General features: G+C 52.6%; 1 protein-coding gene across 3 annotated transcripts in view; it reads right to left on the bottom strand.

Annotated features, from left to right (window-relative positions):
• Nucleotides 1-27,999, bottom strand: part of EPHB2 (EPH receptor B2) — a 186,096-nt gene that overhangs the window by 37,540 nt on the left and 120,557 nt on the right. For all 3 annotated transcript variants that reach the window (XM_079918653.1, XM_079918654.1, XM_079918655.1), the window contains exons 4-5: nt 4,458-4,613; nt 2,974-3,309 (exon numbers count right to left, since the gene is read on the bottom strand). In XM_079918653.1, coding sequence (XP_079774779.1) covers nt 2,974-3,309; nt 4,458-4,613 — 492 coding nt within the window. The remainder of the gene's footprint in view (nt 1-2,973; nt 3,310-4,457; nt 4,614-27,999) is intronic.

Here is a 27,999-nt window from a genome sequence, read left to right as displayed (position 1 = left end):
TCTGATTCAGCAGGTCTGGGGTGGGGGCAGGGGACCTGTGTTCTGAAAAAGCTCTCACAGTTCTGATGCACAATTTGGTGGGGAAATTGAGGCCCAGAGGGAGGAACTGATTTTTCTCAAGTGTGATAGGTTGGATGGGTGATCTCAGCTCTGCCTCTATTGTAACAGGATCACGTACCCACACTCTCTGCCAAAGAGCCCTGCAGGGTGCGTTCACTGTGGATGACTGTGCCACAGGCAATGGCATGGGTTTATGTGGCCTGGCTTGGCTCGGCCACTTGTGTTCACAACATTCACCACAAGAGAAATGAGCCTGGGGGGCTGCTAGTCCAAGGAGAATGAGCAGACATATGGAACAGACTGAATCCAGCCCACATTCTGGAGCTCTGCCCACTTCAGAGGACTTGGTGCCGATTAGCTAAACCCTAGCTGACCCAGAGACTAGTGAGTGAGAAAATAATTATTATTGTAAAATACTGGGTTTGGGGGTGGTTTTGTTATGCAGCATCATTGCAGCAGTAACTGACCAATACACTAAAGTCACATAGCAAATGAATGACAAAACTGGGATTCAAACTCAGGTCCCCTGTTCCTAACCCGGGGCTTGTTCCTTGCTGCTTCTGCCTTTTAATCCTGAGGGCTCCCCCTGCACCCTCCTCTCTGGGAGCCCTCACTTCCACTCTGCCCCATCTCTCTATTCTCTGGGAACTTCCAGCTCCAGACAGGAGGGGTCCATCCCAGAAGCCTTTGCTGCTAATAAGCTGAGCTGGTTAAGTAGGCAGTTTGACACTCAGGGCTCCCAAATGGATGCAGGGGAGGCCTCCACAGCTAGGGAAAGAACTCCAGGGGCTCTGGGGAATTCTAGCTCCTCTCAGGTGAAGAGAGTTCCCTCGCCTCCACCCCCACTGGGAGCCTGGCTTCCCTCCCTCAGAGCTTTGTCAAGCTGGAGAGACTCACAGCCAGGTGTGTTTGCCAACAGCTGCTGGCTTTGGAGAGTTCTCTCAGATTGCCCTCCTTGAGTCAGTGCCATCCCAACCCCAACCTGAGGGCGGCTTAAATGTACCCACGGGCCTGCAAGTGCTGCAGCACATGCCCGTAACCGCACCATCTTGGCCCAGCAGCACCACGAACGCTGACAAACAAAACCACACTCCTTCCCACACACAAACACACGGACGGGCTGAGCCACCTTCAGATATACAAACTCAAGCCCCTCAGATTCAGACACACCCATGCTCACAAATGCACGTATATGTGAGAAGCCACATGGCCAGTCACGTGCAATCACAAACACATGGTCACTCGGACATAGCCGATGACACACCACACATTCTCACAAATATGCACACTCACACACGCACGCTCCTCAGACCCACAGTCATGGTTCCCTGGATGCACTGTGGACTGTGCTGAGGACTGGAGTCTGTTAGACCTAGTCAATGCCTGCCTTGCACCCTGCCTAGCTTAGTGACTCAACTTCTCTGAGCGTCGTCTGTGAAACGAGGACACAGGTTCCTCCTACTCCAGGAGGCCGGGGGGTGGCAGTGAGGTCACGTGTGAAAGCACTCCTCAACCAGGCAGAGCTGGCTCCCCATCCCCCTCCGGGTCCTTAGGCGTGCCCTTCCTCCTTCTCAAATTCCATTTATTTCTATCATTCCCTTCAAAATTCTGTTAGTCTTTCAAACTGCAGGTCAAATCCTGCCCCCTCCAGGAAGCCTTCCTGGACCTCCATCTCTGGATGCCCTGAGTGCTTACTGTGTGGGCCCCACCCGGCATCAGAAAGGTAAGCTGGGCAGCCCATTCACTTTCCGTCCTGGAGCCTGACCTCCCTTGGCTCTACTTAGATGGGGTCCAGACCACGCTTCACAGCAGGGGCTTGGCAAAGGTTGCTGAGTGAGGAACTGGGGGGCACACTCACAATGCCAACCACAGAGTCTTCTGCAGGAACCACAGGAACCAGAAGGTTCTTGAAAATCTCACATGGCCCTTGGGTGGGGATGAGGCTGGAAAGCGCCTCCTGGACCTGGCCATCTGGAGGTCCCAGGTGACCCTGAGGATAGTGGCTTTGGTGGAGAGGTAGGGCCGGAAGCCTGAGTACGGTGGAGTGAAGAGGGGATGGGGGGAGGTAGTGAGACGGCATTGTTTGGCAACTTTTTTTGTTGTAAAGGAAAGAGGGGCAGATGATGGGGGTGCTACATGGGGTCACAGAAAGGATTATTACAGATGAGCCTGGGGAGAGGAGTTCTGGTGGAGTTAGACTGGAGGGGACTGAAGGTTCAGAGAAAGCACGTGTGGAAACTGCTAGGTGTCCACTGAAGTCTGTCTCCCCACCTTCTGCTGTGATGGAGGTTTGAGCTAGGCTGGGAGAGATTACATCTCCCAACCTCCTCTGTGGCTCGGTGAGGTCCCGTGACCACATTTTTTCCAGTGGACCACGCCCAGGAGCGACGGGTGCCACTTCTGCCTACCTTGTTTAAAACATATTGCTGCCCTGGGTCTTCCGTCTCTCCCCATCCTGCAGGCTAGAGCGCAGACAAAACTGCAACTCAGCTTCAACCAAGCAGACAAGGAGGATGGAGGCTGGTGAGACAAAACGGAAGGAACCCGGGTCCCTGAATCTCCAAGTGGATCAGAGCTACCCTGCTTACCTGGACTGCTCACCCCTGGACTCTTACATGAGAGAGAAATGCACTTCTGTGTTCTTTCAGCCACCGAACAGTGGGCCCTTTTGTTACAGCAGCTTTACTCTCACCTTCAATAACACATGCTCAACAAACGCTGCAATTATTATATATGCCACTACAGTAGAGAGGCAACACTCACTCTCCCAGGTGGCTGGATCACACGGACAGCCTTGGAAAAGAGGAAACCACTCCACAGATGTGAAGGAGTCTTTAACAAGGGCTGGCAGGATACCCATCTGGCTCAGCATGGCACGGAGCTGCCCCGGGCGCTTGCATTTGAAGTGCTTACCTGCCTGGTTGGTGGTGATGTTCACAGAGGCGAACTGCGGTGAGAAGGGGCTCTGGTCGGTGACGCCATTCACGGCCTGGATCTCAAAGGTGTACTGGGTGTGGGCCAGCAGGTCACTGATGTAAATGCGAGGCTCGGTCAGGCCCAGCTGGCGGGGTGCGTACTGTACGTTGTCCCCACAGCGGGTGCAGGCGCCCCGGCCCGAGCCACAGCTCTTGCAGATGATGTTGTAGACAAGATCCTCACGGCCACCTGAGTCCCGGGGCGGGCTCCACTCTAGCATAAGTGAGGTCTCATTGACACTGGAGATCACGGCCTGGGGTGCGGAGGGGATGGCTGGGGAGGTGGAGAGGTGTCGGTCAGTGGGGGCTCTGGGGGTACGTTCCCCAAGAGATCCCTCTGTGCCCACTGCCCTGGCTCCAGCTTAGGCCTCCCAAAAGGTTTCCTCCAAATCCTTTCTCCTCTCCACTCAACAGACAGGCTTCTAGAATATAACTCGCATCCTGGTACACACATCTGCTTAAACCTTTCTCCCTGGACTCCACCCTCCTTGGTGTTCCTCGCTAGGGATAGTCTTTTTGTGTTGGGGATTATATCCACTCAATATCTATTTCCCCCTTTTCCTTATAACCCAATTTTATTCAGGGTGGCAACTACCTCCAGCTAAAGACTATACTTCCCAGCCTCTTGTGATTAAGTGCTGGCCACTGATATACAGAAATTGCTGGTTAGGACTTTTTTTTTTTTAAGAAAAGAGACAGCTGCAGCATGTCCTTTTGTCCCTTTCATTCTTTCTGCTGCTGAGAATGTGTGTGATGGCTGGAGCTTCAGCAGCAATGTTGGACTATGATGTGACCTGAAGGGTAGAAACCACATGCTATGGATGGAGGAGCAGAAGAAAGTGCTGGGTCTCAGGGAAGTTCATGGATTTACCACACTACCCCCAGGGCTGCCTATCTTTGGGTTTCTATTATGTGAGAGAATAAATCCTTATGGTTTAAGCCACTGGGGTCAGCTCTCTGCTACTTGCAGCTGACTGCCATTCCTGTCTGATACAGGGTTGTGACATTGCCCTCATAGTCACCCTGTTCTTGGAGAATCTTGGCTTGTGATTCAGGCAGCTGCTGCCAGGAAAGAACACTAGGAAGCCTTTTCTACCACAGACACCACCTGTGTTGGTTCTTCTTCTGCCAACTTCCCATTCTCTGTCCCTTTGTGAATCAAGACCTTGACTTCATACTCCACGTGACTTAGCAGAAGGGGATAAGGAGCCAGATGCCAGCTCTGTGGTGTCTGCATGTTGGCAGCATGACTACCCCAGGATGGTCCTTTCCAGCCAGTTTTCCATTTCCCCTCCCACCAAGTAACTGGCTGCTCCTCACTTAGGAAACTATAGCCGGAGAGCCACCCAACCCTCGCTCTGAGCTTTGCAGCAGGGACTCGGGACTCGGTCAGGCGTCGCCCTTCTGGGGCCCTGGACGTACTTGTGCAGGGCATGTCCAGGGGGTCCAGGTCTGCTCTGTAGTAGCCATTGCGGCAGACGCAGTTGGTGGCCCCTTCTGAAGTGGTCCGGCTGTTGATGGGACAGTGGGTACAGGCCTCATCCCCTTGGTTGGCCTTGAAGGTTCCAGACGGGCAACCTGGAGAGAAGACAAGGAGAGTCACTGGGGAAACCATATAAGGACTCAGGCCACAGGCCTGGAAGGACGGTGCAGCATCACGGAGTGGCCACACAGGATCACACAGCAGCCACACGGTGTCACTGATGGGGAGCCCCATCTCCTGAAGCTCTTGGGGGTCTCCAGGCCCCAACATGGCAGTCCTAGCTGCGCCCAGAAGGTTTCAGGCTACCTGGTTGCTTGTCTCTGAAGCTATCTATGGGTTCAGCTGGTGCCCCTAGCAATCATCCTTTGTCTACTCCAGGTTGGCTGTGCTACAGCTTCTAGGACCAATCCTGACTTAGTCTGAAGGCTCTGCAGAGGTCTAGGGCAGTGCTCATGGCCCAGTCTTGTTTACTAATGGCTGGCTGGGCTCTGACTTAGTCTGAAGGCTCTGCAGAGGTCTAGGGCAGTGCTCATGGCCCAGTCTTGCTTACTAATGGCTGGCTGGGCTCTGATTCTTGTAACTAGATTCCTGGGTTCCAGATGATTGTGATGATTACAGTAAAAAAAAGCCCTAGCACAGCACGGGGCATGTAGAGAGGTGACGTGGTAGAGCAGGAAAGGACGCTGGCTTTGGAAGCACACAGACCTGGGTCTGCTGCTTTGGCCTTTTTCTAGTTGTGTGGCCCAGACAAGTGGCTTAACCATTCTGAGACTTGGTTTTTTATTAGGAAAACTATGATGTTAAGACCCATTTCTGCAGTCTATTGTGAGCACTTGGCATAAGTGTGTAAGGCACATGGCATGAGGTCTTGCAAGGTGCAGGTGCCCAGGGAATAGGAGCTGTTCATTAGAGCAGGTGTTTGATCAATTTACTGAGATAAAGAGGGCTTGCAGTACCAGGGACAGCCTGGGGAGGGCAGTATTTACACTTGGTGGGCATTCAGCAATCTGGGCTCTCCCATGGGCTTTGGCCTTCTTCCCTGCTCTGGGGGGATGCTCAGGATTTGGATTCAGGCTCTAAAGCTCAGGGCTTAGGGTGACCACTCCTGTGTGGGCCTATGTGCAAATCCACCCTTCCCTTCCTCCTGACCCTGGGTTAGGAATCAGGAGGCCTGGGGTGTAGGCCCTGCCCCTTTCTTGGCCTTCTTCTGCTTACTAGGGTTCATAATCGCAGCTCTGTTGTGGTGCCTCAGGTGGGGGATCAAGCAAGGGGTAAGTGAGAGGTGGAGAGGGAAGAGCTTTCCAATGGACAAGTTCCTCCTTGGGATGAAATGTGGCTGAATTGTCCACAGGCCGGGGGCTCTCACCTGGATTGCATTCCATGTTCATGTGCTGTGTGACCTTTGGCAAGAAACTCCACCTCTCTGAGTGTTAGTTTCCTCATGTAAATGGCTCACACAGATTTCCCGAAATCATTTTTCCAGGCCCAGTCTTCAAGCTTATCTTGCAAGTCCAAGTCTTAGCAACTCACCCTCCTCCCAACTCCTCAACCAGCTCCAGCCTCAGAGATGCTGCCCTCCTCGGTCTTACATGACTTGCGTTCAGGGTACTTGACCTCCCTGCCATAATTATTCATCAAGGGGATCTCTTGGCCATGCCCTCGGCTCCCCCAGGATCGGAGCCTTGTCTGAACCACAGCTCCTTTCCCTGTGCCTAGCATAGACCTGGCACTGAGCAGGCGCTCCATAAATACTTCCTGAAGCCGCCTGCTGAGGTGGAAGGAGCTTGGGCTTTGGCGATCACATAAGTAGAAAGGCAGTGAGGAACGGTGGTTAGTGTGCAAGCTGCCTAGCAAATCCCATCCTAGCAATCTGTCCCTGCCATCTGGCCTTGAGCAAGTCACTTAAGTTGTTCCCTCATCTGTAAAATGGGGACAATAGTACCTACCTCCTAGCGTTGTTATGAGGATTACATTGGTTATTCAGGCAAAACTGCCTAAACAATTCCTGGCATTATTCAACTGTATCTGGTTCACGTACCAGTCTGCTGGGTGACCTCAGAAAGGTAGTTCAACCTCTCTGAGCTACAGTTTTCTCATCGGTAAGAGAGCATCTACCCCATAGAGTAGCCATGAGGATTGTATGTGATGAACAGGGCCTGGCCCAGGGTCAGGCAGGGGTTGCAGTTACAATCTCAGGGAAGTCCCAGTAAATAAGCCAAGGACAGTTCCCCCTAGGGTGCTAGAAAACAGAATCCCCCACCCCCCTGGGGCCCTACTTTGCCTGCTTTTTGGAGGGAGTTTCCAGAAGGTGGCACCCTTCCTAACCCTGCAGCCCTGGCTGATGCCACCCTGACCAGGCCCTGCCAGGATCTCAGAGAAGATCTCGGCTTCAGCCCAGTCCTTAAGGAGCCGCCGGACAAGGAAAAGACAGTACTTTGATGCAACCAACCAGGCTATGGTGACACCAAAGAGGAGGATGGCAGTGAGTGCCTCGGGCATCCATCGTACAGAAACCAGGGCTCAGAGTGTAAATATGGACTGGACAACATTTATTGAGTACTTATTAAATGCTGGCACCGTTCTAAGGACTTAACCCACAGTAACTCATCGATGCCTCACCCAGCCCTATGACAGAGGTAACGTTGTCACCCTCATTTTCTGATGGGGGAAAGAAAGCATAGAGGTGAAGCAACTTTCCGAGGATGTGGGCTTACGGTGGCAGAGCTGGGATTTGATCCCGGGTGGTCGGACTGCAGAGGCCACTTCCCTAACCACCACACTCTTCTGCCTTTAGGAGACTTGCATTGGGCCAACAGTCCATGAGTGCCGGGCAGGGACTGGCAGCTTCTGCTCCGGGCGCCTGTCCAGGGCTCTCTGCACTCTGCCGTGCTGGCCCTGGAACCCCGGAGTCCTCCTGCCTGCCCTCTCTCTTAGGCACCCACCTCTCCCTGCTGGCTGGACGAAGGGGCAGCCCACCATCTCGGCACTGTCTAGTTAAGACACACAGGCTGCAGCCCTGGCTCTAGTTGAGCGGTTGACCTCTCTGAGCCTCAGTTTCTTCTGCTGTAGAATGGGGACACAGGAATCCTGTGAGGGTCTAGGACTATCCTGATAGATGCCAGAAGCTTTTGGTCCCAAGACTGGGATCCTCCTGGCTCCCTCTCAGGCGAGAGCCTGCCCAGCTTAGCACGCCTCTTCCATCTGCTGGCGGTTCCGCGGGCCTGGCTGGTGGGTGGCTGCCCACTCTCCCCTCCACGCTGTTCCAGCCCCTCCAGCTGGACCACCTTCCCGACTGTCCTCTCCCATCGCCATGTCTTGGCCCCTCTTTGACTCCCCAGGCTGCCTCTTTCCACTAGGTGTACTGCCCGGCCACCAGTCGGCCCTCCCACCGGGCATTCTACGCTTTCTGTATCTTTTGTATCTTTGTGCTTCATAAAACCCGCTCTTCTGTCTTGAGAAGTGGTGTCGCTTTCCACCCGGTCACCAGGAACCCTGGGTGCCTCGTCCTTCCCCTTACCCCCTGCAGCCCATCAATTACCAGGTCTTTCCTCCTCAGCAGGGCCCAGTCCTGGCTCTTCTTTGCGGCCCTCCCACCCCCGTGGGCATCCAGAAAGCTCCTCCCACCCACTCCTCAGCCTCTCACGGCCATCTGGCCTCCTCCTGCCCACGCTCCAGGGCCGGCTTTCTAAAGCACAAACCTTTCTGTGTCATTTAAAAATCCACAATGGTATACAATGGAATACTATTCGGTCATAAAAAGGAATGGAGTACTGATACATGCTACAACACGGATGAACCTTGAAAACACTCTGTGCTTCATGAAAAAAGCCAGACACTAAGGCCACATAGTGTACGCTTCCATTTACATGAAAATGTCGAGACTAGGCACATCTATAGAGACAGAAAGTAGATTAGTGGTTGCCAGGGGCTGGGGAGAGCAGGGAATGGGGACTGACTGCTAATGGGTACGGGGTTTCTTTCTGAGGTGATGAAAATGTTCTAAAGTTGACTGTGGTGATGGTTACACAATTCTGTGAAAACACTAAAAATCACTTAATTGTACAATTTAAATAGGTGAATTGTATGGTATGTGAGTTATACCACAATAAAACTGCTACTTAAGAAAAATCCACAAGAGCTCCCTAAATTCCTCCGGGTACTCAGGACCCCAAGGCTGGCACCTGCCCCCTCTCAGTGCCCACCACCCCAAGCCTTTTGCCTGATGCTCCACAGTCAACCACATATGGTGCCACCCAGGCTCACACACACACCTCCGGCCTGTGTCTCTCCTGCCCCGACTACCTGGAATGCCCTCCCTTTGTCATCAGGCAAACGCGTGCACCCCTTTAAGACAGTGAAGGTACACCCCCTTCCAGGAAGTCTTCCCTCAGCCCCCACAAAGGGTTGAGCTTCCCACTTTAATTACTTACAAATCTGTAATTATCTGGCTGGACTGTAAACTGTGAATACGAGGTCAGGTACCTAGTGAGTGATGGATGGGGGTAGTGAGAGCTGGGAGTATCCAGCTCAGCTACCTTGTTTGACATTTGAGGCAACTGAGGTCCAGAGACGAGCAGACACATGGCTCTTTACCAGCAGAGGCAGATTCTGATCCCAGGTGTACTGAGTGACTAGGGTGTGCCAGGGCCTCAGCTCCCATCAGCCACCTCTTCTCCCACAAAGAGGGGTCCGGGGCAGCTCCCCCGTCCACGTTGCCCAGGGGCCCAGGGGTCACGCTGCTCCTAGCTTCTCAGCTGGGAAGGCACCCCGTCCTGCCAACACCTGGGTCTCCTGTACAGAAGTGGTAAGAAAACAATGAGAGCTGCAGTCACAGACTTGGGTGGCTGCACCTCTGACAGGTGTGTGGGCTCAGACAGGTCTCCCGCCCTCTCTGAGACTCAGTCTCCTCCTCCGGAAAGGTCGCTGATGATACCTGCGTGGTGTAGATGCAGTGAGAGCCTCTGAATGGGTAGCCTGCTCCACCTCTGCCTCCCCGCCAATCCTCCGCAGTGGTTGGAGTGATCTGACTGAGAATGAATCAGAGCTCAAACTCACCAGGGGCTCCCTGCATACTTAGAATGAATGCACACACCTAGCCCTGCAAGGGCGGCTCTGGGGTCTTCCTGACCCTTCCTGCCACTCCCCTCAGTCTTAGTCTCTGTTTCCTTCATTGAGCCTCATCACAATTTGTAATTGTATTAGAAAACAATTACGTCTGTCTTGTGTGCCATCTGTCTTCACCCTGCACTGGAAGTACCTGGAGAGGAAAAGAAGAACCGGGTTTGTCTGGTTCTCATTGGTTCCCTAGCTCCTGGCAGAGTAGTGGGAACATAGCAGGTGCTCAATATACATTTGCTGAGTGAACGAATATACCCCTTATAGGGTTTTGTGAGAATCAGATGAGAAAGTGGGGTAGAAAATACTTGGCCAAGTAAATGCCAGGTTGTTACCGCTGTTATCATGTCAATTTCACCAGGCTGCATTGATGCTCAGATCCCTCTCCACCTCTCAATGTTCTCCCCACAGGTCCTCCCGTCAGCCTGTCCACCAGGGTGACCAAGTTGTCCCCAGTTTTCAAGCTGGAAGTTCTGCATCCCAGAAATGCCCTCAGTCCCAGACAACCCTCCTGAATGCTTCTCAGCCCCATCTGTCACCTCTCTCTTCTGTTGGCAGTTCTCTGGATGCCCTGGCTGCACACGCACTGTTCTCCGTGCCTGAATGTCCTTCTCTCCCATCCTCCTGCCCTGCTGGATTGGTGAATCTGACATGTGCACCTCTGGGAGGCCTGCCCTCCACTCTCTACAGCACACAACTCAGACTCCATGGACGGCTGTGTGCTGGTAAAGGGCTGGGGAGGGGGGGAAAGCCCTGATTTGTTGTGTTTGCCAATTTCTATGATGAAAATGCTCCCATCAGGGCAAATTTCATGCTACCAATCTAAGATAACTGAATACTGAGTTGGGAAGAAATGCCCAGAGTCAGTTCTTGTGATCCAAGCCACCAAAAAATATCCCATCCCACCACTGGACCTCACCCATATGTAACCACCCACTAGTTGGTGAACCCTGGTTTAAGTAGGGGCTGGGGCTTTAATCTCTACACCCTGAGCACCTAGTACAGGGTATGGCACATAGTAGGTGCTCAGTTAATTCAGTTTGTCGAATGAAGGCAGGTCTGTCTTCCTAACTGGACAGTGAACAAATTGAGGGCAGGAGCTGTGGGTTTGATAAGTTAACATACATAAAGTGCTTAGAACATACAGCAAGCGCTATATAAATGTTAGGTATTATTACTCACCCAGCATGCAAGGACAATAAAAATTCCCACTTATTATGTGCTTTCCGGGTGCCAAGCCCAGTGCAAGTGATTTACATGGGTTCTCTCACTAAATCCACATGACCACCCACGGAAGTAGGTACCATTATCACCCCCATTTTACAGATGATGAAAGTGAGGCTCAGAGGGGGTGAAGTGAATGCCTCAAGGTCACGCAGCTACTAAGTGGCAGAATTGAGGTTTGACTCCAGGTCTTTGTGGTTCCAGGACACAAAATTATCAAGTTGCTGAGTGGAGACACAAGTGGAGACCATCTTGTCAGGGCTACTTAGGGGACAGGGCTTGCTGGGGTCACTCAGCAAGGTGGAGCCAAAGCCTGGGCCCCAAACCCAGGACCTGGAGCCAAAGCAGCCAACCAGCACCTGCCTTCTGCAGACGCCCAGAGCCCTTAGCCAGGCAACCGAAGGCAGGGATGGCAGTCGGCCGGGAGGAGGAGAGAGGATTACGGGGAAACAGATTTTCTCCTGGCCTTCCCCCTGGGCTCCGGGGATAGGTGATAATTGACCGAATGAGCCATGAGTCAGGCCGAGGCAGGGCTCCATCTGGCCCTGGCACGGCGGGGCTGCTAATTGGCACCGGGTGATCCTCGAAGCCTCCTTGGCTGGCCTGCGGCTGTGCTCCCCCTTCGCCTCCCAGAGACTCCGGATTAAGCCCCAGAATGCCTGGTGCCACAGTGGACTCAGATGTTGTCAGTCCCAGTGTGCCAGGCCTCCAGGGTGGGCAAGGAGTTTCTCTCTCTTCCTGGGGGGTCCTGTAGACCAGAGGGCTCTGTCTGTGGCTCTGAGTAGAGGCAGGCTCACCACAGTCCCACTCCCACTCCCGAGAACTTGATGAAGTTGAACCTGGGTATGAACTGTGTAGCTGGCTGCCAGGGCGGAATCCCAAGCCTGCCTCTTGCTAACAGTGTGACTCTGGGTAAGTCACCTCACTCTCTGTGCCTTGGCTTCCTTGTCTATATAATGGGGGGAATGATGACACACTGCTCTTATATTTGCTGGGAAGATTACACGAGTTAATTCACAGAAGGCACTTGGAATAGTGCCCGCCTGGTTCATATTAAGGGCTATGCAAGTGTTTGCTTTTATTATATACATTCTTTCTTGGCCCACCACTTGCTCTGTGCTAAGACCTGGGGATAGAGAGACAAAGAAGTAGTCCCTGCCCTCAGGAGTGTGGGTCCAGTTGGGGAGATGGTGAGTTATGAATTTATTCAAGAGGTGCTTATTAAGCCCCTATTGTGTACTAGGCACTGAGTCATGCAGACAAAAGGCCCAGGCCCTGCCTGTTAGAGGCTACAGCTGAGCAAGAGTCTGGGACGCCTGTCTTCAACCAGGGCTGACTGTTGGCCACTGCGGGCGGAGGGGCCAGGGAGTGGTCCTGGGCTCAGCAGTGCCAGGTTTGAAGGGCAGCTGGCTTACTTTCCTGCCTTAGGATCTCCAGGTAGTATTGGATGTGGGTCGGGGAGAGGAGTTCGGACAGAGAAAAGAGTCCTAGGCCCAGAGGGGGGAGGCCAGGGCTCGGCTGCCCCCTCAGCCCCTTGCTCTGTGAGTCCAGGCCACTTCCTGCCTCCTTTGGCTGTGGCTGGGAGCATCTCTGTGGCCTCTTTCAGGCTCGGGACTCTGGCTGTGGACAGGCTCAGGCACCCAGCCCTGGGCCCTGCATTCTCCTTGAACTGTGGAAGAACTGATCTGTGTGTTTTTAGGGGCTTATGCTGAGCGTTTGTCAGGGCTGAGCTTGTGGTGTTCTTGTGGCTGAGTGGGTGGGGTTTTGGGGTCTCCCTCATGCAAAGTGTCTTTTGCATTTTGCACGCTTCCTGCTTTTGCTGCTGAAGTTAAGCCAGGGGAGTCAGTACCCCTGAGCCGGGCTGGGCAAGGGTGCTGATCTGTGCCAGGGGCAAAGCCACACTGGAAGCAGGCGACAAGCTCCTGGGCTGGAAAGAGGAGCTTCTGATCACCGTGTGTCTACGTGTGCCTGCTGGTGCTGGGCCAGGAGCTTCCGGAGCCCATAACCTCATCAGTCCTCATAATCACCCTGTGCGATAGGAGGTGCTATTCCCATTTTAGAGATTGGGAAACTGAGGCTCACAGAAAGGAAGTGCCTCGTCCAAAGTCACTCAGACATAGGGGCAGAGCCTGTGTCCCCACAGTCCACGCTCTCACATTGCTTCCGAGGCCCTCAGTGTTCCAGCTTGATGAAGGGGGCCCCTCCCTGACCAGCCCTTCCTCCCTCAAGGGGGCCCTGCCCTTCCAGGTTAAGTCCAGGAAGTGCCTCAGGGTCATCCCCTTGCTGTGGCAGCCCCTACTGGGACCACCCAGGGGATGTCAGTCATCCTGTCCCCCTCCCCCACATGCCCAGGCTCCCCCCACTTGCCCCTGCTGGGACCCGGGCTCTGTGGATCCCTGCCAGCAGCTGGCAGGACGACAGAAGTCAGAAGGCAGGAGCTGTGTTAACACGCCTCCTCTTTGCCTGAGAGGGGAACCCAGGGCTTCTCCCAGGCCAGCCTCCACGCAGCCGGCTGCTAAGTCCTTTCCCTGCTCAAGACCCTTCAGTGGCTCCCTTGTGCCTGTGGCGCGTCCCGCCCGCTTCAGCCTCCCCGTCAGGGTCCACCTCGCCGGCCTCAGCTCCCACAGCCTCCCAGCCGAGCCTTGGGCTCGGGTCACAGGAGGCAGCTTCCGGCTCCCCAACGGGCTGTGCTCGGTGTCACCTCTGCCTGCTACGCGGTCCCAGCTCCAGCCTGGCTCACTCCTCTTCGCCCTTCACATCTCAGCTCCAGCTCCTTTGGGTCCTTCTCCTGGGATGCCACCCTCTCCAGGGCCAGGTTTAGGGCCTCCCTTCTGTGCTCCTGAAGCCCCTCGCCTCTGCTCCTGCATGACTATACAGGTGTGACTGCCCCTGCACAAGGCCCTGAGCCCGGTGGCAGTGGGTGCCCATAGCGTCTGGCACCTCTCAGCCCCGGGGTCTGGCTGAGAGCTGATGGACAGGGGGTCTCAGGAAGTGTTTGTGGACTGACTGACTGAGTCTGAGAAAGGTGGAATCTTGTGCTTAAGGTCACCCAGCTTGTGTGTGGACTGGAGACTGTGTTCTAGGCCTCTTGACCATGTCAGAGACTCCAGGGCTCATCCGGGGCCCCCAGTAGCGGGCTCTCTTCTTGGCATTTGGTTAACGTCTGTCTCCCCGCCTCCCACTATCCCACCTGCCCAAGTGTGAGCTCCATGAGGGCAGCCCCCGTGCCTGCCCTGTTCACTGCCTGGTACAGAGCAGGCCCTCTGTAACACCTCACTCGACAGCAGGCTAGAAGGCCCCAAGGTGCGGAGGGGCGAGCTCACAGACGCCTGCGGGAGCCAGACCCTGAACCCCACGGCCGTGAAGGTGGGTTAAGGGCGATGTACTCCCGGCTCGCCAGCCCCTGGATACTACGTCAGGCCCCCAGTCCCGGCTCTGGCCCACCTCCCTTCCTGCCATCCTCACGGTGGGGGCTGAGGGCTCCCGCCCGCCCAGCAGGCAGCCCCATTCCTCCAATTTCCTCCCAATTAATCAAGCTCTGAACTTTTTAATTATCTGCCTGCAGGGTGACTCCCCACTATGGTGAAGCAATTAAGGACGTTTCTAAGTGTGGTGTGTCTGCCGGCAGGCAGCTTTGACCAGACCCTGATGGAGGAGGTGAGCGGAGAGGGGGACAGGAGTGCCCTCAGGTCATGGGGCTACTGGAGGCCGTCCTGGGTTCCTGACCAGGGCTATTCCAGGGATCTGGGGCCACACTGTCCAGGGTACGCCCACCCCCCTGCCGTCACCTCTGTTCACGCGACGGCTCTTTCTCTTCAGCTGGAATCTGGCTTCCCAGATTCCAGACAGTTACCACGTGCCAGGCGCTGGGTTACGTACACGCTTTGCAATTCTACTGCATCCTCACCTTGACCCTGGGAGTAGGAAGTATAATTATCAGAGGAAACAGAGGCTCAAAAACATTAGGCAACTCCAGAGATGCAGCTGGGATTTGAAGCCAGTTCCGAGTCTACATCCACTTCATCAACTGTCTCTCTTTTTTTTTTTTTTTTTTTGCGGTACACGGGCCTCTCACTGCTGTGGCCTCTCCCGTTGCGGAGCACAGGCTCCGGACGCGCAGGCTCAGCGGCCATGGCTCACGGGCCCAGCCGCTCCGCGGCATGTGGGATCCTCCCGGACCGGGGCACGAACCCGCGTCTCCTGCATCGGCAGGCGGACTCTAAACCACTGCGCCACCAGGGAAGCCCCCATCAACTGTCTCTTAAAGAACAGCATGGCCTGTGGAAGTGCCCCGGAACACTGAGGAAGCGGGGTGGGGTGAGGTGGGGGTGTGTGTGTCGGGGGTGGGTCAAGGAGAGGCTGTGCAGGAGATGCCAGCGAGCTTGAGAGCTGCTGAAGAACACAGGCTCTCCATAGTCCGGGTGGCCGGTGGGAGAGGGCACTGCAGGCAGAGGGGCAGCCAGTGCAAAGGCACGGAGGCCTGAAGTAGTATGGTGCGTGTGCCTGTGCGTGTGTGTGTGTGCGTGTAGCTGCAAATAGTTCAGGGTCGCTGAAGCATGAAGTTCAAGTCTGGGAGAGGTGGGAGATAAGCCTGGAGAAGCAGGTGGGGTCTGGGTCACTGGAAGTCAGAAGGACCTTCACGATCTTCTGGTCCAAGCTCCTCATTTTATGACTACAGAATACATGACCCAGACAGGGACAGTGACTTGCCTAAGGTCACACAGCAAGTTAGTGGCTGATGGAGCTGGGGCTGCAGCCCAGGAGTCCTGATACCCAGACTGGAAGGGAAGAAAGAGGGGCAGAGGAGCAGTAGCTGTCAGCTCACTGCAGTAGCCTCCCGACTGGTTTCCTGGCTTTCGCCCTTGCCCTCCGACCTCCCCACTCTCCCCTGGCTGCAGCCTGCTCTCAACACACCAGCCAGAGGGATCCTGGAGAACAGGAATCAGCGGTGTGTTGCTTCTCTGCTCCAAGCCCTTCCGCAGCTCCCACCTCACCTGGAGTAAAAAACAATAGCCTACAAAGCCCCCTTTACCTCTCTGGTTAAATCCATCCCTAGGCCTTTTATTCTTCTTGTTGTAATTGTATCTCTTTTACCTCTCTGAACTCACTCCTAGAAGCCTCCCTGTCTACCCCACTGTAGCCACACTAGCTTCCTGGCTGTCCTGGAGTATATCAGGCCTCCTCTAGCCTCAGGGCCTTTGTACGTGAGGTTCCCTTGCCTGGTTCAAGTCCTAGCTGAGCTACTTCTTCACTACATCCCTCTCTGAGCCTCACATCTCTCATCTATAATTGGGGTTAATGTTGTACTCCCCACCTTCCTCCCCAGGCTAACATGGGATCCTAGTGAGAAAATGGGGAACAAATAAAGCTCCACAAAAGCCCTCCCTCCAGCTCAAGGCTGTCACTGCAACAGGGCTTGGAAAGGTCTTCACTGGGTCCTTGAGAAAACAGCCCCACAGACGAGCAGTGGGCTCCAGGCCCCCAGACCTTAAGCTGGATCAACATGGCGGAGCTTCCCAGCCTCAGGACTCACACAGGCTGGAGAAGCGAGTGTTAAATCATAATCGCGATGTGCCCGAGGGGAAGCCGGATGTGCTCGGAGAGCTTGACACATCTGGCAGGGCAGGCCTGAGTCCCCCGGCACATCTGGCTGCTGTATTGACAGGTGGTGTAGTAGGTCACTGAGGAAGGGCCTGTCAGGCCGGGTCCTCATGCCATGAGTGGGGGTGATGGCCGGATGGAGCTGGGAGCATCTCCCAAGCTGCCTGCAGGCCATAGCCCCCCCCTTGTGGATCCCTGCTTCAGGCCATCCACTGGACTTTGGTGTTGTGTTCTGAGAGGCCGGCTTAGGACCTAGAACCTGGGCCGCCAGATTCCAAAATCCCTGCATCATCCTGTTGGTGCCAGCCGCCCCTACTGGGGCTTGGGGAGCCTGGGAAAGCCCCCTCTCCTCTCCAGCTGGGGGGAGGGTGCATTTTCAGGGTCACCTCATGGAGCCCTTCCCCTTATATGGGATCCAGAAACGTGGTCATCAGCTCCACCTGAGGGAGCCCCCTGGGCTCCTACCTCCTCCCACCTGCCCCAAGAAAGCCATGGTCATTAATAAAGGACACAATTAGCTGTCAGTGGAGAACATGTCTGGAATTTTTTACCTGCTCTGCGAGCTCGGTTAAGGCAACAAACCCCAGGACCCCCCGGGAAGCAGCTGCCACACACCTTTCAGGGGCCCCCTTTGCCCGGGCCCAGGTCAGGAGGGGGCCTGTGACTTTTGCGGTGTGGGCTCCGCAGGCCTGGGCCTGTGCACGGCTGTGTTTTCCAGGCCAGTGGAGAAAGTGACAGAGTAAGAGAGATTTCCTGGCCGAAGTTGTTGTTTTCAACCCAACAGGCAATACAATTCAATGTAATTTCCTCCCCCTTCCTGTGTCGACTTAAGAGTCTTTTAGAGCTTGAAGGACTTGAGAGAAAGGAGTTAGTTCAGTCTCTCATTTTACAGCTGGGGAAACTGAGGCCCCGGGTGGGAAGTGACCTTGTTCGTGGCAGAGGGAAATGTACACGTGCTTCTCTTTTGGGTTCTGTACGCATCCCCTCGCTCGCTGAACACAATCAGAGTCTGCAGCCAGGGTCCAAAGGAACATCTTTGAAGTCCCTGATGGTCACTGTTCACACTCCACCGTGTCCTGACCACGTGCTGGGGCCGGAGGGGACAGTGGTGAGCGAGGAAGATGCAGTCCCCGCCCTCATGGAGCTGAGGGTCTAGTGAGAGCAACAGAGGGAAAGAAGCAGTGGACAAACACAAATACTCTACTCGATTTGCGATGGCCACGAAGGAGACAGCGGGGGCTGAGGCAGGACCACAGCGGGTCACCTTAGGGAGTGTGGTCAGGAAAGGCCTTTCTGAAAGGTAGCATTTAAAAGGCAATCCCTGAGGAGAAGAATGAGCGGGAACAGTATTTGCAAAGATGGTACAAACTCAGGGCCTCGGTTCCTCTCCATGTAATGAGGTAAGAGCAGGACATCACCAAGTGCCTGACACCCATTTGCTTGGCCCCAGCTGTCTCTGACCCCAGACACCACTATGTCTGCGAACACACTTGCTGCCTGGGCACTTTTGTCCTAAGAATGCCACGAGGTCAGGATTTGTCACCCCTGTTCTGCAGATGAGAAAATAAGGCTCAGAGCAATGAACTGCCTTCCCCAGGACACACGGACACCAAGTTCAGGAGCCTGGGCCTCCAACACCTGCCCCTCTCTCTCTCTGCCCTTCTGGGTGCTTTCCAGAACTACTGCTTCCCCCCAGTAACCCAGAAGACTGGTCTGCTCAAGCCCTGGCGGCCTGTGACTTGGATGCTAAAGAAAACCTCACTCAAGAGGTCCCAGCGTTTGGCACCTCAAGGAGAAGGGATTAAGAAACACAAACAGGGAGAAGGGGAGCTTGCCCACATTCACACTGAGGCTCCTGGGCTGGGGAGCCTGCAGTCGCTCTCCCTCCTAGGGGTACAGAAATCGTTGCCCCTCTCCTGTCGGCTTCTGGGGAGCAGGAGTGAGCCTCAGCGAACCCAAGCCATAAATCAAATGCACAAGATGTGGCTTGGCAGCCATCCAGTGAAAAAGATCTGGGGGTTTGAGTTGACCACAAGCCAAAGCTGCTGAAAAAGCCAATGTGGTCTTAGGCTGTAAGAGCAGAAGGAGAGTGACAGCCCAGCATCCTCCCTGCTGCTCAGGCAGGGTCAGTTTTGAGCTCCACGTTTTAAGGAGGTCCAATGAGTGAGCGTGGACAGGATATCTGAGGCGTCCAGCTGGTTTTCTATTTGCAGTTCCTTTTGGATGGTGCTGGAGGAGCTGGGAGTAGAGTCTCAGGTTCAAACTCTCCAGGCAGCATTTTCTAGGCACACAGCAGAGTTCTGGAGCCTGACTTGCCCTGGAGCATCCCCTTGCCTGGATCTCTGGGAAGTAATGCATTCTTTCCTTAACCTTGCTCAGCTTCTACCTCCATGTCCTAGCCCTCCTGTATACTGGGGATTTGAGATCACGTGTGTGGTCTCACCATGGCCTGCCCTCAATTAAGGACAGACTTATTCAGTAAAAAAAGCCCAACATTCTAAGTAATGACCTTGTGCCCAGCCCTCTGTTGGGCACTAGGCACAGAGTGGAATAAGACAGTCCCTGGCCTTGATGATCACTGTCTAGAAGGGGGGAGTGATTATGATCAGTTAGGATATCAAAGCAGACTTTCCAGAGGAAGGGCCAGTTGAATTGCGTATTAAAGGATACGTAGGAGTCCATCAGGGCCAGAAGAGATGAAGGACCTTCCAGGCAGACGAACAGTGTGTGCAAAGGCATGGAGGGGCGAGGAGGAGGGCAGGGTGGCTGGAGCATGGGCTGCGTGGGAGAAAGGTGGGGACACAACACAAGAAAGGTGACAATGGCTGTATGTAGTCACTGACGGAGTCTGGGTTTTTATTCTCTAAAAGCAGGGAAGCCAGTGGTGGTCCTGTGCCAGTGCTCAAATGGTCGCCGTGTGCCCTCAGTCCTTCCCTCCCACCTTCCTGCCCGGGCCCTCGCCTCCTCGCACTGCAGCCCTCCTGCTCTGGCCTCAGCTGACCCACTCCCCTGTCTCAACTCTGACCCATCTCCTCTCTGTTTTCCTTAGTTCTCGAACCTTTCCTCCTTTGCTGAAACCAGTTCCACCTCTCCCATCATTAAAAATGAGCTGAGCTATTAACAACCACCATTCATGCCATCTATTGTGCACCTACTACGTGGCAGGCCGACGGTTTCACAGAAGTTATGGGGGCGGGACTGTGCATCACTGCGGTTAGGGGCACAGGCTCTGGAGTCAGGGTCCAACTGGCCTTGAACCCTGGCTCTACCACTGACTTTGGGCAGGTTACCTAACTTTTCTTTGTGCCTCAGTGTCCTCATCTGGAAAATGGGTCTATCAATAGGACTTACCTTGTAGGGAAAATTCAGAGTTAATACTGCAGAGTGTACATTCATCAACAATTCTTACAGCAATCCTACAAGGCAGGTACTAGTGACATTCCCATTTATAGAGAAGACAGTTAAGGTTTTGTGAGGATAACTAATCCACCCACAGCCAGTAACAGCGCGGGGAGGGGAGCAGTGGAGCACTACCTCTGAGTCCAAAGACGAGGTGTCTCACGGCCTCACCTCTTCCAGGCCTCACCTCTTCCAAGATTCAATGGGCTCCCAGCCTGGTGGGGAAGATGTCCAAGTAAATAGGCAGTTTCCAAACAGCATGACCAGTGCCAGGGGACGTGTGGAGTGGGGGGAGGAGTGCTGGGCCTGGGAGCCCAGAGGAGAGGACCTTAACACTGTTGTTTCCTGGAGGTGTAAACACTTGAGCTGTCTTGGAAGATAAAGAAGGACAAGGCAAAAGAATGAAAAGAGGGGCATGCTGGGCAGAGAGGGAATAGCCCATGCAGAGGTGTGGAGATATGAGACCTGCAGCTGGAACCCTGAGCCTGTGAGTGCAGGGGTAAAGGATATGAAATTGGACAGGCAGGCAGGGGCGGACAGCAGTGAGCCTACCACCCATGCCCCGTGCCCACTGCCTGCAGGTCAAGTAGCTCTGCCTACGGCTTGACAGCCTGTGAACCCACAGAGAATCAGGAAGAAGCCTGCTCAGTCTCTGGACTGGAACATTCCTGGATCATAAAGTCCCCCATGGCAGAGCAGGGACCTGGGGAGACTAGCCTGCTCACTAGGGCCCTTCAAGGCTAACTGATCCCAAACCTTCCCAAAGATAGATGTCTTCCTTAAGAGTTACTTTAAAACACTCCTATCCCAAAAGCTTACAAAACTCCCACACCTTTTCAATTTTAACAGGTCAAAAGCTGAAAATTATGAGCCAACAGCAAGATCTGCAGAACAAGTGATCTTCGGCTGTAGCAGCCGGTACACTTCATGACAAACGCCCAGACGCGGTCATTTCAGAGTGAGCACCTTTAAAGCGCACTTCGACCTTCCTCTAAACGTCTCCTTTATTTGAACAGTGTGTTTACGGGGCCTGGAGCTGCTGTTCCCACCTTGTGCTTTGGTTTTGTGAAAGAGAAGGAAACTGAGAGAGACGGACATCAAAGCAGGGGATGATGACAACCCTCTAATCTCATAAACTCTCCCCTTATCTCAGTCCTTATAAAAATGGGGAGGCCTGGTTGTCACGAAAAGCAGCTCTGAAAACTCATAAACTTGACAAGCCCTTAGTTCTAGCACCCAGAGGGAAGGACTCTAATCCTTGAGAAAGCTGGAGATGAAGAGAGGGGAGGCAACTTCTGGGGAAGAGCAGCCTGCAGAGAAGGCCCACGCTGTCACCAGGTGAGGGTTTGAGAGCACAGCTTCCTAGCTTACTTTGACCTCAAGGCAACCCAGTTGGAGAGAGTCTCCTTGGTTACAAGAGAGGCCAGAACTACTATTTTAACATCTGTAATCTTCTGATAAATAACAGCTCACACTTAGCGCTTACTCTGGGCCAGGTACTATTTTAAGTACCTTATGTGGATTAATTTATATAATCTCAAGTTATACTATAATTATCCTCATTTACAGGGGATAAGGCAGAGGGGTAAGTCTCTTGCCAAACATCACTGATTCAGTGAGTGGCAGAGCAGGGATTTAAACTGAGATGGAAGCCATCTGCTTTCCCTCACCCACTGCTAGCTCATCAAGGGGTCGGGCTCCAGGCTGGGTGGAGCCTGGCTCATGTCCGTCATCTCCTCTCCTCCCATTACAACATCCTGATCAACTCCTGGCCCTGTTTCACAGCCGAGGAAGGTGAGGCTCAGAGTGGTCGATTGTCCTGGCCAAGGGCACGCAGCAGGGGGATCACAGAGCTGGGATCCATCTCACCCCCGATGCCTGGCTCCAGGGCCTGGGCACCTTGCACGGAGGTTGGACTCAGCCTCCAGATCTGACCAGACTTAGAGTCCCAAGGGACTGGGATCAGTCAGGGCCCCGAGGATCAGAATCCGGTGGCCCCAGGCTGCAGGCTTCGTTTACTCTGCTGGGCTTGGAGCCCCTTCCTGAACCTGAGGGCTCTGAAGCCCTGTCTGGCTTTGTCTTCTCAGAGAGGCAGTACAGTGTAGTGGTTAGCTCCCGAGCTTAACCCAGATGGACCACTTCTAGCTGGGTGACCTCGGAAAAGTCACATAACATCTCTGCGGTTACTTCTGTCATCTGCAAAATGGGTATAGTAATGCTACCTCCCTCCTAGGGTTGTTGAAACGATGGTTAATATACATACAGCACTTAGAACACTGCCACACGTGCAGTAAGTGCTCAATAAATATTAGATATTATTATTACTGTGGTCTGCTCTCTCTGGGGATGTGCCCTGCATCCTGGACCCTGCTGCCAAACCAAACAGCCTCTGTCCACCCCTAAAGCCCCTTGCATTACAGACCGCTGCCTGGCCTGGCCAACCTCCCAGCTGCCCAGGCCTCCTGTCAGCCCTGTCTCTGTAGAGAAAGCAGCACTCTGGGTTCAAATCCCAGCCCCAACTCTTCCTGGCTGAGGTCTCTAGGCACAGAAGCACACCTCTCTGAGTCTTTGTTCTCTTGTATGTAAAACAAGGATTATAACCCCTGTTTTAATAACACAGACGTTACAGTGGGGACTTAGACAGACCTGGGTCTCTGCTTCCTGCTCTCTGCATGACCTTAGAAATGTTAACAATGACAGCTTTACTGATGCTATACATAGAGAATCCTAATGATGCTACCAGAAAACTACTAGAGCTAATCAATGAATTTGGTAAAGTAGCAGGATACAAAATTAATGCACAGAAATCTCTGGCATTCTTATACACTAATGATGAAAAATCTGAAAGTGAAATTAAGAAAACACTCCCATTTACCATTGCAACAAAAAGAATAAAGTATCTAGGAATAAACCTACCTAAGGAGACAAAAGACCTGTATGCAGAAAATTATAAGACACTGATAAAAGAAATTAAAGATGATACAAATAGATGGAGAGATATACCATGGTCTTGGGTTGGAAGAATCAACATTGTGAAAATGACTCTACTACCCAAAGCAATCTACAGATTCAATGCAATCCCTAGCAAACTACCACTGGCATTTTTTACAGAACTAGAACAAAAAATTTCACAATTTGTATGGAAACACAGAAGACCCCGAATAGCCAAAGCAATCTTATTTTTTTTTTTGGCCACACAGCGTGGTATGTGTGATCTTAGATCCTGACCAAGGATTGAACCTGCGTCCTCTGAATTGGAAGCGCGGAGCCTTAACCTCTGGACCGCCAGGGGAGTCCCCAAAGCAATCTTGAGAAAGAAAAATGGAGCTGGAGGAATCAGGCTCCCTGACTTCAGACTATACTACAAAGCTACAGTAATCAAGACAGTATGGTACTGGCATAAAAACAGAAATATAGATCAATGGAACAGGATAGAAAGCCCAGAGATAAACCCACACACATATGGTCACCTTATCTTTGATAAAGGAGGCAAGAATACACAGTGGAGAAAAGACAGCCTCTTCAGTAAGTGGTGCTGGGAAAACTGGACAGGTACATGTAAAAGTATGAAATTAGAACACTCCCTAACACCATACACAAAAATAAACTCAAAGTGGATTAAAGACCTAAATGTAAGGCCAGACACTATCAAACTCTTAGAGGAAAACATAGGCAGAACACTCTATGACATAAATCACAGCAAGATCCTTTTTGACCCACCTCCTAGAGAAATGGAAATAAAAACAAAAATAAACAAATGGGACCTAAAGAAACTTAAAATCTTTTGCACAGCAAAGGAAACCATAAACAAGACAAAAAGACAACCCTCAGAATGGGAGAAAATATTTGCAAATGAAGCAACTGACAAAGGATTAATCTCCAAAATTTACAAGCAGCTCATGCAGCTCCATATCAAAAAAACAAACAACCCAATCCAAAAATGGGCAGAAGACCTACATAGACATTTCTTCAAAGAAGATATACAGATTGCCAACAAACACATGAAAGAATGCTCAACATCATTAATCATTAGAGAAATGCAAATCAAAACTGCAATGAGATATCATCTCACACCAGTCAGAATGGCCATCATCAAAAAATCTAGAAACAATAAATGCTGGAGAGGGTGTGGAGAAAAGGGAACACTCTTGCACTGTTGGTGGGAATGTAAATTGATATAGCCACTATGGAGAACAGTATGGAGGGTCCTTAAAAAACTACAAATAGAACTACCATATGACCCAGCCATCCCACTACTGGGCATATACCCTGAGAAAACCATAATTCAAAGAGTCATGTACCAAAATGTTCATTGCAGCTCTATTTACAATAGCCCGGAGATGGAAGCAACCTAAGTGTCCATCAACAGATGAATGGATAAAGAAGATGTGGCACATATACACGATGGAATATTACTCAGCCATAAAAAGAAACTGAGTTATTTGTAGTGAGGTGGATGGACCTGGAGTCTGTCATACAGAGTGAAGTAAGTCAGAAGAAGAAAAACAAATACCGTATGCTAACACATATATATGGAATCTAAGAAAAAAAAATGTCATGAAGAGCCTAGGGGTAGGATGGGAATAAAGACACAGACCTACTAGAGCATGGACTTGAGGATACGGGGAGGGGGAAGGGTAAGCTGTGACGAAGTGAGAGAGTGGCATGGACATATATACACTACCAAACGTAGGGTGGATAGCTAGTGGGAAGCAGCCGCATGGCACAGGGAGATCAGCTAGGTGATTTGTGACCACCTAGAGGGGTGGGATAGGGAGGGTGGGAGGGAGGGAGATGCAAGAGGGAAGAGATATGGGAACATATGTATATGTATAACTGATTCACTTTGTTGTAAAGCAGAAACTAACACACCATTGTAAAGCAATTATACTCCAATAAAGATGTTAAAAAAAAAAAAAAGAAATGTTGCTTGCATTACAGATCCCTCCTAGTAGGGATCATTCATTCAACAGACATGAAGCCCTACTATGTGCCAGGCATTGTTCTAGCTGCTGGGGACACAGCAGCAAATAAGACAAGCTAGGTCCCTACTTGTAGAGCTTACAATCAGATGAGGAATATGAATAATAAACAAGTTATCAAATAAGTACAGGGTGATGTGCTGGAGGGTGCTGAGTTGGGGGACAACTCTAGCTGGGGTGGTCAGGGAGGGCTTCTCTGAGGAGGTGACATGTGAGCTGAGACCTGAAGGACATGAAGGAGTCGGTTATGGGGAGAGCACAGGGAAGGGGATTCCGGGCAGAGGGAACAGCATGTGCAAAAGCCCTTCCTCAGGAGTAAATAAAGAAGCCTAGTGTGTCTGAGGAGTGCAGAGGCCCTTGTGGCTGGAGAGGTGTGAACAAGGGGAAAAGAGTGGGAGACTGAGCCTCAGGCCCGTGGACACAGAAAGTAGATGGGAAACCCATGGAGGGTGTTCGGCAGGGCTGTGAAATGGCCTGTGATTTGAACAGGCAGACGTGATGGTGGCTGGACAGGGTGGTGATAGTGAGGGTGGAGAGAGGAGGTTGGATTTAATGAGGACCTGCCAGCAGTTTCTTCTGCCCCCCGTAGAGCCCTGCGTGAACATGAGGGGTGAGAGCCTTCTGCTTCTGCGAAGGAGTAACAGTGTTTCCTTCCGAGTATTTCACTGTTTCAGCAGCGCCTTCTCCCCAAGGACTCTCAATCAGCGAGCTGACTGCCCATCGAGAGCCCGTAATTATTAGGCTTTTGGGACAGGTGCCCGGTGGGCTGGCAGCACCTCGTCTGTGGGCCGTGTGGAGCCCATGGCCATGCTGCTCCTTGGCAGAAAGTTGAAAGGGAAAAAACCTGCTCCGGGCAGCTCCCTGCTCCATTTTTAGGGTCCTCCTGTTGCCCTCACCCAGCCCCAGGCATGTGGCTCCCCGAGCTGCCCCAAGGCCCCGTAGGACGCCTGCTCAGGGTCTCAGATCTTGCCCAGCTCCTGGCATCTGCCCTCTGCCCCAGCTGCGTCTCGTTCCCTCTGAACTCAGCTCACGCTGGGAGAGGCCAAGGATGCGTCTTTGCCAGGGAGTCAAAACGTACACTGCACCTGCGTGCACCAAAGCAGGCTCCCTCCTGGAAGACACGAGGCCTTCATCCCGGGAGTTCATCAAATGGGGACAGTTCAGGCAGCGTGTCCGGGAGGGGAGGTGGACTGTGGGGCCGACAGGGCACCGGGCTGCTGTTCATACCTCCCATGGTCTCCTGCCGCTCCCGCCTTCAAGACTGACCCACCTGCTCCTGAAATCAGCCTGTAAGTTGCAACTTTCCGGAACAACCTGCTTCTGTTTCCTAAGCGTGGCCACAGGTGCACCTCACGACAGCCCGTGATGGGGTGTGATTATTATCCCCCTCGTGACGATGAGGAAAGCGAGGCTCAGAGAAGGATGTGACTGCCCAGGGCCAAACGGATGCCTGGGCCAAAGTCTCCACTTCCAGCTTTGAGTCGAGCATGGTCTCCTTGGCACCAGGCCCTCTCTGCCACCCGGATTCCCTCCTGCTCTACAAGGACAGAAGTGACAGCAGAGGGCTCTGGTTAAGATCGGAGGGATAACCGACAAGGCCATTAGTGGGTAGTGACAGACAGGAATGGACAGCAAAGCGCATGTCTTAGGTGAGCTTTAAAACGGACCATGACATCCACTGAGAAATGACATGGTCACTCACTCAGGTGATTTAGGCACTAACCCCTGCCATTTGTCTACTAATACCATGATTAGAGCCTGGCACATTGCTCTAAGGTTCATTCATTCATTTGTTTGTTTATTCACCCATTCATTCCACAGACACTGACTGAGAACCTGCTATGTCGCAGGCACCCCGCCGGGACAGAAAGTTGTCAGATACAGTCCCTGCCCTTGGTAACTGCTACCCAGTAGTACAGCTCTGTCTCTTCCACTGGACTGGGAGCTTCTCAAGTGGTTAAGAGAGTGGCCTTGGGAGTCAGACCACATCCTGGCTGTGTGACCTTCGGCAACTTACTTCACCTCTCTGTAGCTCGGTTTCCCCAGATGACAAATGGGGGTAATAACAACGCCTACCACCAAGGTCACTGTCGGGGGTAAATGAGTTAATATGTATAAAGTGCTTAGAAAGGTGAGCCTACACAGAGTTAATGCTTAGCTCTGTCCTTCCACGTTCTTAAGAACGTGTAGGATTTCCCAAGCGAGTTCTTACTGTCCTGATGGGAACTGCTGGGTTTTGTTTCTAACAATCATGTCCCAGGCTCCCTCCTCTTTTAAGCATCCTGGCAGAGTATGCAAAATGCACTTGTCAGGAGCTATCTGTCGAGAGTGTCTTTGCACTTGTGCTTAAATAGTCATCATTATTCCTTCAATAAAGATTTTTTGAATGCCAGGCACTGTTCTAGGGCTTTTAGCCACATCATCTTATTTAGTTGCTACAACATCCTGATAAGGTTGGCACCATTTCCCCTGTTTTGCAGAGGAAAAAACAGGCTTAGAGAGGCTGCATGACCGACCATCCACCCACCCATCCACCCATCCATCCACCCATCCATCCATCCATCCATCTACCCATCCATCCATCCATCCATCCATCCATCAAGATCTTCTGAGTACCTACTATGAGCCAGGCAGTCACTGTGCCAGGACTAGGTTCACGTTCCAGCTGGTAACAAAAGACACCCAGTCCTTGCCCTATCAGGGCTTCTGGTCTTGCTGGGGAAGACTGACTGCGTTAAGTAATGAGCAGCACGATGAGGTCCTGAGTGAAGGAGTGCAGGGTATGATGAGTGCATTCAATAGGGGCCTGCCAGTGCATGTAGTTGGAGGAAAGTAGCCTAGAAATTTCTCCTACCACCTCCTAAGCCACTCCTCCTAGTTCCATCTTTGCCCCTTCTCATCATTGCAAGCTACCATTCATCAGGGTCAATGGCCCCTCCTATGACACCTCACATCATCTCATAGGTCACAGATGTCATTCATCCCCAGAGAAGCCCAATGTATTTCGACCCTATACTGGAACTCACTGGTTGTCATTTGTTTGCTGGCTGAGTGCTGATCATAATTGTTTTCCCTTTGACTTTCTTCCCCACCAGTCTGTGAGCCTGTAAGCAGGGCTTACTCATCTTTAAATCTAGTACAAAGCTGAGCAGAGGGTGGT

The sequence above is a fragment of the Stenella coeruleoalba genome, assembly GCF_951394435.1.
Source record: "Stenella coeruleoalba genome assembly, chromosome: 1".
Lineage (NCBI taxonomy): Eukaryota > Metazoa > Chordata > Mammalia > Artiodactyla > Delphinidae > Stenella > Stenella coeruleoalba.
Note: the sequence above shows the minus strand (reverse complement) of the source record. Positions and strands in the feature narration are given on the sequence as shown.